Genomic DNA, 10,944 nt, shown 5'->3' on the forward strand with positions numbered 1-10,944 from the left:
GGTTCCGCCATCCTAGAAATGTTTTAGTGAAATATAATATATCAAGTTTAGCAGACACTTTTATCCAAAGCAACTTTCAGTCATGCATGAATAATGTTTCAATGATGGTTGGTGTCGGGAATTGAATCCAATATTCTGGCGTTGCAATGCTCTACCAGGATGCATATTTTGTGAAGCCTCAATTGAATTATTATTATTAGGCCATTATTAAGCGATGTTTGTGTCATATTTGACATAGTGGGTTATGTCACATTGGACATTGGTGGTTATGTCACACATTAATGCCACGTTTATGAACCCTTTATAAAGCATGACATACGGTTATAGATTATTGTATAAACTGCACGTCATTTAAAGCGTACCAATTCCTTTACTCCTAAAATGTTGGAAGTAGGCGGGACGTCCTATACACTGTCCAATAGAAATCAAGGACACTGGATGTAGTTTGAAAGGTTAACGGGAATATGGTCCAATGGGGAAAGGAAATAGGATTCGAGTCCATTCTTACCATACGTCAGCGTTTGAGTCACCCAGCCGCCCTAAATACTGTCAACCAATTGCAAGCATTGTAGTTCATTGAAAGCTCCACTATAGGCTAGGTTAAAAGTAGTGACAAGCTAAACAGGAAATCACAGTCGAAGGAGGTTTCCTTTTGTCCAATGGACGTTTAGGACGTAGTAACTAAGATTATAAATGACAAGGTGACAGCTGTCAGAGTGCACATTGACTGCTGCTGTGAGCGAAAATTAGTTATCTAGGACCCCGTGTGTACTGTAACATTAAGGTGAGTTAATAATTTAGGGTTTCAGTGTGACGCATTATTTTGTCATTTCGGTATGGTTATAATCGCATTGTGAATATTTTGAAATGTTCTGTCAGCATTGCGGGGGCGAATATAAATTGTTAGCATGCTAGCTAGCCATGCAATGTAGGTGAAGTTGACGGCCATTCAATGATTTCTTCCAAAAATGACATTTTACAGTGAATATATTCGTACTGTAGAATTCTTACCAGAGAATTGTCTACATGGTCAGCCGCGAATACTGTTGGGAAATAAACATGCAAATATTAATATGCGAAACCATGCATTTTGGGGTACAACCGATTCTAAGCTGCGGTGAAGCTTCTGCAAAATGTCTGACTTGCTCGTCCATATCTGGGCCTAGTGATCCAGTGCATGTTTTCGGTCATTATGGATTCATGTCCCTGAGAATTGAGAAGAACGTTTAACAATTTGTATCAATATCTAGTCCTGTACCAAATGCAGCGTCCTTGTATTTATATCCTGTATTGGTGTCTGAGGGTCATTTTTGACCTTCACGTCTCGAGCTGGCTAGCCAAATCCTCCCACCTATCTAACGTTAGCAGTGTCCGTCTGAAGTATATTAAATTTAGCTAGCTATGGCTAACAAGCTACCCGGGTTATCCAACTAACGTTTCATGCTTTCATCTTTTTGCAATTCGCTGCTACCCTCATTGCATGTGAAAGGGGTCTAATAAGCCACATTCAAGCATGGACAATTTAGTTTAAGTTTCCCCCATGGTGATTCCTTCCGTTGTCATTCGTGCTAACTACCTGCCCAGGGGCGGAATGGCGACAGGGAAGGAGGAGGGTGTACTGTACTAAAGCGTGTGGTGTTTTTTTTACCGTGAATTTAGCTAGTTTATTTAAAAAGCTAATTCAAGCATAGCTAAAGGCTAGCTTGCCTGTCTGGGTCATATGTGCACTGGTGCTACCTACACAATTGGATTAATTAGTATTAGACATCTCTGGAGTCGAAGTTGATCATCGTTTAACTCCCCACTTAGTGTTTTGAAAGGATCTTGTTTAATGCTTCACTGTCATTTGCTTTGGGCTCTTGTCACATTCAATCAAGCCTTGCTATTTTCATGCATTTTCACTTAACTAATCTTGACATGGGTGTAAAGATTGTAACTTGATTCTTTATTTGTGCTGAGTTGTAACCTTGTGATTCTACATTCAGACTTTACAACAGAACCTTAGTCTGCCTTTTGCGCATCCTCTTCCCTGATGCATATGGTCAAATGCTTGACTGGTTACACCTACAGCTCAGGTCACCATTACTGTACCTTTAGCAGTGACGAGCTGGTGTAGGGCTGTAGTTAATGGAAGTCATGCACAACTCTTAACTTTTTTGGGGGGGGTCCAAATGACTGTGCTTAAAGATGCCTGTTGAATTGGTAGGACATTTTAATGGTGGTGCAAATTAGCAGTTCAAAAAAATGTAATATCTCATCTCTCTCCACAGGCACCAGCCATGTACGCCTGCGCTAAGTTTGTCACCTCACCTGCTGTGGTATGTATTATTTGACACTACAATGTCACTGTTTGATCCTCTATCAGTCTAGATCTAGCACTTACAATCCTGTTTAGCTATAAGATGTGCAGGAAATGAGTGTCCTTGGTAAGGAATATCACATTTTATGTCACATGCGATGAATACAACAGGTGTCAGGATGCTCTCGATGGTGCAACTGTAGAACTTTGAGGACCCATGCCAAATCTTTTCAGTCTCCTGAGGGGGAATAGGTTTTGTCGTGCCCTCTTCATGACTGTCTTGGTGTGTTTGAACCATGATACAGGGATGCAAACTAGTCACATTTTGGCTAAATTTGCCGTTTTTAATCCAAAATTGGTGACCTAAGTGATTCGTGTTGGTCCGATGAGGGGGTGGGGGGCTTTGGCTCACTACTGTCTGTAAGCAAACGAGTGACGTGCGTTTGAAGCATTAACGTTGATGTATCCAAGGCTCAGCCAATCGTTCACACAACAGAATGCAGCATGTGACTGAAGAGAGAAGAGACAACCAATTTGCTAGTTAAATCATCTGCGCACTCTCTGGAAAGACAGCAGAGAATGGTAACTGACAAGCTACCTTTCAACAGCACGTCTCCTAAACGATAACGAAGAGGTAGGTGAGAAGTCTGACCATGGAGACTGAAGCGTACTTCATGAGCTGTAACTGAAAAACAACTGGCATTTGGAAAGTTTGAGTTCATGGTGTGAAAATTAGCTTGCTAATAGTCAGACGGCTAATGTTGGTAACCTAACCAATTAGCTATAGTATTAACTGGTTTACTACTCCTTGCTGTTCCTCAAGTTATGTGTTAACGTTGCTTCCTGGTAATCTGTTTTTGAAATGCTAACAAACCAACCACTATCTGTTAACCACATACTGTAGAGGGAAAACGGTTAATTTTCAGAATGAGAGAATTTGGTGGCAATGAGGTTTTGCTTGTTAAACAAGTGGATTCAGGGATCAAGTGTAGCAGGGCCTGGCTTAAGCTGGATGCCACTATAGAGGTGAAAGAACACAACACTTTTTTTAATACAGTGGATAGAAAGGGGTATGCCAGGTCTACTCGCTGCCTGAAAGATCAATTATGCCAACAAAGGGTATCATGCGCTGCTGGCACATTGTACACTTTGCCTGTGGACCTCTGTTCTACAATGTAGTAATGTGCAATGTAGCATAAAGATATTGCTTTTGTTGCGTTGAACTTGACAGTAACCTGTGAGGGAGGATTATACTTTTTTTTTTTTTTTTACTCAGTGAATGTTATTTTTGCACATGTTGCCTTGTGCACTTGATCGTGTACTATAGTGGCCACTATAATAGAGCAAAAGTAGGCATTCTATTTGTTCCATTCTATTTCTACTTTAAGATTATTTTTTTTCCACCAAGTGCAATATTTAGGTGTGTGGTCACAAGTGTTCTAGGCTCTCATGGCTAACTGCAATATTAGTGTATTGTTTTTTTTTTTTCTTAAGACTTTTAGCTGTGAGTTAGGTTCACAGTAATCACTTTATTTTACATAGACTGATCCTGTAGATCATATTTGTTGTTCCATTAGTTAAACTGCATTTCCCCCTAGCAGGGATTATATATTTTTAGGATGTTTCAGTGCAAAAAAGTGTTTCCTTTCTGGGCCCTCACCAGCTTGCGTCCCTGGTGCTCTTTTGCTCTGTTATGTGGACAACAAGGCCGCTATCAACCTGCTCCATTGCAGCCCCATCACTGAGAATGGGGGCGTGTTCAGTCCTCCTTTTCCTGTAGTCCACAATCATCTCCTTTGTCTTGATCACGTTGAGGGAGAGGTTGTTATCCTGGCACCACACTTCCAGGTCTCTGACCTCCTCCCTATAGGCTGTGTCATCATTGTCGGGGATCAGGCCTACCACTGTTGAATTGTCTGCAAACTTAATGATGGTGTTGCAGTCATGGGTGAATAGGGAGTACAGGAGGACTGAGCACGCACCACTGAGGGGCACCCGTATTGAGGATCAGCATGGTAGATGTGGTGTTACCTACCTTACCACCTGGGGGCGGCCCGTCAGGAATTCCAGGATCCAGTTGCAGAGGGAGGAGTTTAGTCCCAGGCTCCTTAGCTTAGTGATGCGCTTTGAGAGCATAATGGTGTTGAATGCTGAGCTGTAGTCAGTGAATGGCATTCTCACATGTGTTCCTTTTGTCCAGGTGGGAAAGGGCAGTGGTGTGCAATAGATTGCATCGTCTGTGGATCTGTTAGGGTGGTATGCAAATTGGTGTGGAGTCTAGAGTTTCTGGGATAATGCTGTGAACTATGACAGCACATGAGATGAGAAAGCACTTTTTTTTTAAAGGTTGATGATTGAAAGAATAGTCTATGGCAGTGTTACCTGTGTGCATGACCAGTGGTCAGCTGGGGATATATTGGGACAACATCACCTTGTAGGCTAATCTAACCCTATAGTACTCAGTTTTTACTAAGGACAAGATTTGGATTGATCATGACATGACACCGGTGCACCTGACTCGGTTCCAGTACCCCTTGTATATAGCCCCGCTATTGTTTACTGCTACGCTGTAATCATTTATTCTTAGCTCTTTATGTATTTTCTTAACTGCATTGTTGGTTAAGGGCTTCTAAGTAAGCATTTCAATATAAGGTCTACTACACCTGTCGTACTTGGCTCATGTGACAAATAGAATTTGGTTTGACATTGCCGTTCTACCGGTCTTCATGCCTCTAATCCTCCTAGACGTTAGACTATTAAATGCACCTCTAGGGTCATAATCTTGGCGTGCTCCAGAACTCACCTCTGGGTAATCTACGTTTGGTAGTCTGTTAGTAATGATTGTAAGTAGAGCTTGTTACACACTTTTGTCTGTCTAGGAGTCTGATGTGTAGTTGTCTCTTGCAGCTGCGTGGGGGGTCCAGAGTCCTCGCCCGGCCAGTCTCAGTCTCAGTCTTCAACAGACCTGAAGCCAGAAGTGAGCAGCAGGTAAGCCTCTCTTCAAACCCAAATTAAACTCCGTGACCGAAGCGTTGACAGTTTGGTGCTTAGGTTTGTGTAAACCTTTTGCCAATTGCCCCTTTTTTGTGTTAACCTGAAACCATTTATTAGGCCATTTTTATGTTCATAAAGTTTATTTAACTCATCAGTAACCCTTATTGCCTCTTCAGTTGTATTTATCCTTAACACCAGACTACTTTAAATCCCTGTATGGGGAAATACTAACATGGCCAGTGCTTAAGTAAGACTGGTATCCAGGCTGTCCTTGTGACCATTTCCAAGGATCCCTTCAGGACTCTGTGTGACCATTTTACTCGAATATCCGCCTTAATGTTTTTCTGTCCTACCCGGAATTTAAATGTAGGAGCATCAGTGTGCCTAGAGAAATTAAGGATTTTAGCTTTATTGCCTGAAATATTTTTCATAGTGCTCCTAAATTTCTTTGTGCCTACACACATGTTCCTTGTAAAAATAAGATGAATTTAAAAAAGGCACTGGAGCACTCTGCACTTGTTGCCCTTGACTGGTCTCTTAAGCAGTACTTTAAACCTCTGCACTAGTCTGTTCTTCTTGATAGGTTCCTTTTCTGGGCCTTTATTCAGTGGGGTCAATGCACTACTCATACACCGTAATAGTACTGAAATGTATTAGGCCTTACAGTTCCTTCTGTTCCATAACATTTCACTCCTAAACAAACCCCAGTTCCAGATGTGTCCCTAGCCCTTATCTGTTATTACACATCAGTTCAGACTACCAGAAGGGTCAAGGTGAAAGCAATAGGGAGCTAAGCTTCCATTGTTTTGGAGTGGTGGGCTATTATACTATCTACACCTGTCAGGTGGCCTCAGGTCCATTTCAGTCTCTAGCTCCTCTATGTTCTGATTTTGACTGTGCTGCACCCTGCATCTTCCCCAGACCCTGTTGCCTGTCAGTGAGGCTTCTCTTCTAACCCGGGGGTTCCAGACCAGCGCTATCTCCAGGGACATCGACACTGCCGCCAAGTTCATCGGTGCTGGAGCCGCCACAGTGGGTGTGGCGGGATCAGGGGCTGGAATTGGAACTGTGTTCGGTAGCTTGATCATCGGCTATGCCAGGTAACTGATGAAAGAAAAGGATTCAATCGTTTGTGGAAGTGGGCAGATATAGAAGCAAAATTGGATGCAGATCATTGATTGTGGGTGGCAGGGAAATGCTAACATTTTAGCACAAGATTATTGGAGAGAGCCGGATCCTATTAATTTGGGTTCATATCATTAATGAACAAATTGCTACTGGTGCTGTCGGCCAGCCTTAATCATAACTTCCAGTCCTCTCCTCTTTGTCTCTCTGACAGGAACCCCTCCCTGAAGCAGCAGCTCTTCTCGTACGCCATCCTGGGCTTTGCCCTGTCTGAGGCAATGGGGCTCTTCTGTCTCATGGTGGCGTTCCTCATCCTGTTCGCTATGTAATTTAGTCTCTCCCATCCGTCACCTCCCTTCTCCCAGGGAATTGGAACTCTTGATGCGACGCTCATGAGGCCGTGGCACCGCCATTCCAATCAAAATCTACGATTACAAATCCTGCCTTTTTATGTTCCCATTTTTTTCAGAAGTTTTACGTAAGAGCTCGCTTTGATTTAGACTGTCTGTCTGAATAAATGGTTGGGAAAACTATAAACTTGTCAGTCCTTATTTTTCAGTGGTGTTTGGGTGCTGGACTTGAAGACATAAAAGAGTAGCTAAAAGTACTAGTTAAATTGTCACATTGAATACAATATAAGCTACATGTACAGGGATGAGGTCTCAACTTCCTGTTGTGTTTCGAATAAAAGAATACACAAGGTGCAATTTTCAATCAAATGTAGTTGTGCATCAGCAGTCGCTCAATTAGCCCATGTCACGCAAAGCATCTTTAGATTGGATAATTAGTCTCGCAACCAGCTATGTAAACTTGTAGGAATTGAGGTCGAATTACCAACTGTGGGGGCCCGTTTTGATCATCAGTTATATTAAAAACTGCAAGCATTTGCCTCCCCTATGGCAATGTGTAGAATTTCAGGAAACTTTAAAACACAATATTTTTGGGGTCTTCACTGTCACGAGCAGGGCTGATAAAATGTTTTGCTCACAGGGTGGTGGGTATGGCTGTGGGTACGCAGAGCCACTGCGGATCTAATTTATTTTTGTTGCCCCCTACCCATTAAAGTTTCCATCCCTCTACTAGTTTATACAGTGTAGAAAACATTAGGAACACCTTCCTAATATTGAGTTTTGCCCTCGAACGGCCTCAATTTGTCAGTGCATCGACTAGGTGTCATGCGTTCCACAGCGACGCTGGCCCATGTTGACTCCAATGCTTCCCACAGTTGGCTGGATGAGCTTTGGGTGGTGGACCGTTCTTGATACACGGGAAACTGAGTGGAAAAACCCAGTAGCGTTGCATACATACTCAAACCGGTGCGCCTGGCACCTTCCATACCCCGTTCAAAGGCACTTAAATATTTTGTCCTGTTCATTCACCCTCAATGGCACACACAATGTCTTGAGACTTAAATCTTTATTTAACCTGTCTCCCCTTTGTCTACACTGAAGTGGATTTAACAGGACATCAAGGGATTATAGCCATCTGGTCAGTCCGTCAAAGAAAGAGCATGCTTTGTACTTTTGATGTATATGTAATACAATTTTTAGTCTGCACAAAATGTTGATGTACAGGCTTGCTTGCCGCAATTTACTTTTGACCCGATTTCAAAAGCGGAATTGGGATATGATCCGTTTTCCTAAGTAGAGTTTAACTTTGCGCAGTCTAGCAGTAATCCATGCTTTCCTCAGACATTTTGAGTTGGAAGAGTATAGAATGAGGGGAAGCAAGTAATTGATTGACTTGTGAGATTCACCTTTGGTGTAGCCACAGGGTATAGGTGTTTTCCACATTTCCTACACCTGCCCTGTCCATTGCTTTTGAATGCAAGAGGGGGAGCCTATGTGCACACTTTGGGGGGGAGAATATGAATTCTGCACAGACATGAGTGCTTAGGTGTTTGTGGACAATAATTTTACCTTTTTGGGTGGGTGAACCAGTGTTACAAGAGGATGAACTATATCTTTCAGTGCTTGAAATTAAGTACATTTTTAAATTGGCTATACTGTACACTTTTGTCATTTAGACGATGAAGCTGAAATGTTTCATTTGGCTCTATATTTTGGATTGAGATTTCATGTTTTATATGCTGCAACAATCCTGAATGTCACCTTTTTAAGGGTATTTGTCACCTTCAAATGGGGGAACTAGATGCATACAGTGCTTTTATTTCTAAATGGTTGAACATATGCATGAACATACCCTCAAATGAAAGGTGATGCTCTGTACTGTCGCGTAATATAAAACATTTGAGCTCAAATCCAGAATGCTGGGCCAAGTTAAAAGTTGTCGCTTCACTGTCTATTATAAATATGAATGAGTTTTATTCTCTAGGCTAGTAGTTCCCAACTTTAACAAATATAATTCTGTGACACTTAAAGTCCCTATGAATGTATTTAGTGGTAATGACAATTTCATTTGATCGATACTGCAAATTATCTATTTTCTGTGACAAATGTTTTTATATATTAAATAGGGTATATTATGAATATTTTCATAGTTCTGATAGTTCCTTACTCATTTTGGTTGATTTGTGTGTAGCCCTTTAAGTGTATTCTGCCAATCTGGACCAGATTAATTACATTTTTTAGCTCCGGTAAAGTAGGTCTTTAGTTTTGAACGGTTTGGGCTACAGAGAAGCGGTTTTCTGTATTTTTAAAGGCACAACCACCGACACAAAAGCAATGCGCCATTTGTTTCTATGACAGATGCTGTTCTATAGCTTAGCCCAGTCATATATTAAGAAATATTTCTCTGACTGAACCTGATCAGACTTGCCAATAAAATGATACAAATGACTTTGCTCGTGGTGTCCGCCCCTCAAATACAAATGTAACAACAGTCTGAGAACACTGGACTTGAAACAACGATACATATGTAACCATGTGCCATTTAATGTACTATCTGACCTGCACTAGTGCTCCCAAGTCTAAATGCTATGTGCATTCACTATACTGGTGAGAATGTACAACTTCAATCACTAATGGAAAAAGTGACTGTCTGAATGGAAGAATTTAACCATTAAATATGTTCTGGTAGGAGATGGTTAAGAGGACACCCAGGATGTTCTATAACCCTGAGTTAAACTAAAGCAATCTTCTATAAATTTACAAGTCAACATTTTTTTTAAACATTTTTTTAACTGCCAACTCATTTACGTTATAATCCACGTCAAGGTACAATTGAAGTCGGAAGTTTACATACACCTTAGCCAAATGCATTTAAACTCCGTTTTTCACAATTCCTGACATTTAATCCTAGTAAAAATTCCCTGTTTTAGGTCAGTTAGGATCACCACTTTATTTTAAGAATGTGAAATGTCAGAATAATGTTAGAGAGAATGATTTCTTTGAGCTTTGATTTCTTTCATCACATTCCCAGTGGGTCAGAACCATTTGGTAGCATTGCTTTTAAATTGTTTAACTTGGTTCAAACGTTTCACGTAGCCTTCCACAAGCTTCCCACAATAAGTTGGGTGAATTTTGGCCCATTCCTCCTGACAGAGCTGGTGTAACTGAGTCAGGTTTGTAGGCCTCCTTGCTCGCACACGCTTTTTCAGTTTTGCCCAATTCTATAGGATTGAGGTCAGGGCTTTGTGATGGCCACTCAAATACCTTGACTTTGTTGTCCTTAAGCCATTTTGCCACAACTTCGGAAGTATGCTTGGGGTCATTGTCCATTTGGAAGACCCAATTGCGACCAACCTTTAACTTCTGATGTCTTGAGACGTTGCTTAAATATATCCACACAATTTTCCTCCCTCATGATGCCATCTATTTTGTGAATTGCACCAGTTCCTCCTGCAGCAAAGCACCCCCACAACATGATGCTGCCACCCCTGTGCTTCACGGTTGGGATGGTGTTCTTCGGCTTGCAAGCATCCCCCTTTTCCTCAAAACATAACAATGGTCATTATGGCCAAACTGTTCTATATTTGTTTCATCAGACCAGAGGTCATTTCTCCAAAAAGTACAATCTTTGTCCCCATGTGCAGTTGCAAACTGTAGTCTGGCTTCTTTATGGCGGTTTTGGAGCAGTGGCCTCTTCCTTGCTGAGAGGCCATTCAGGTTATGTCGATATAGGACTCGTTTTACTGTGGATATAGATACTTTTGTACCTGTTTCCTCCAGCATCTTCACAGGGTCCTTTGCTGTTGTTCTGGAATTGATTTGCACTTTTCGCACCAAAGTACGTTCATCTCTAGGAGATGAGCGGTATGACGACTGCGTGGTCCCATGGTGTTTATTCTTGCGTACTATTGTTTGTATAGATGAATGTGGAACCTTCAGGCGTTTGGAAATTGCTCCTAAGTATGAACCAGACTTGTGGAGGTCAATTTTGTTTTCTGAGGTCTTGACTGATTTCTTTTGATTTTCCCATGATGTCAAGCAAAGAGGCACTGAGTTTGAAGGTAGGCCTTGAAATACATCCACAGATACACCTTCAATTGACTCAGATGATGTCAATTAGACTATCATACGCTTCAAAAGCCATGACATAGTTTTCTGCAATTTTCCAAGCTGTGA

The 10,944-nt window shown here is 41.6% G+C and overlaps 1 protein-coding gene across 1 annotated transcript; it reads left to right on the forward strand.

Annotated features, from left to right (window-relative positions):
* The first annotated feature begins 481 nt into the window (after positions 1–481).
* Positions 482–6,958, forward strand: LOC110538098 (ATP synthase F(0) complex subunit C3, mitochondrial). The gene is made up of 5 exons (XM_021624686.3): positions 482–784; positions 2,271–2,318; positions 5,207–5,287; positions 6,215–6,393; positions 6,633–6,958. The coding sequence occupies exons 2-5, from the start codon at positions 2,280–2,282 to the stop codon at positions 6,745–6,747; spliced, it is 414 nt and encodes a 137-aa protein (XP_021480361.3). The 5' UTR covers positions 482–784; positions 2,271–2,279; the 3' UTR covers positions 6,748–6,958.
* Positions 6,959–10,944: the final 3,986 nt, after the last annotated feature.

The sequence above is a fragment of the Oncorhynchus mykiss genome, chromosome 12 (genome assembly GCF_057628025.1).
Source record: "Oncorhynchus mykiss isolate SJ-2025 chromosome 12, ASM5762802v1, whole genome shotgun sequence".
Classification (NCBI taxonomy): Eukaryota; Metazoa; Chordata; class Actinopteri; order Salmoniformes; family Salmonidae; genus Oncorhynchus; species Oncorhynchus mykiss.

Bases quoted from the DNA above. Each gene is read 5' to 3' on its own strand.
- LOC110538098 (XM_021624686.3), top strand. From the start codon at position 2,280: ATGTACGCCTGCGCTAAGTTTGTCACCTCACCTGCTGTG. The intron at 2,319-5,206 runs GTATGTATTATT...TGTCTCTTGCAG, and splicing joins TTGTCACCTCACCTGCTGTG to CTGCGTGGGGGGTCCAGAGT. The intron at 6,394-6,632 runs GTAACTGATGAA...TCTCTCTGACAG, and splicing joins TTGATCATCGGCTATGCCAG to GAACCCCTCCCTGAAGCAGC.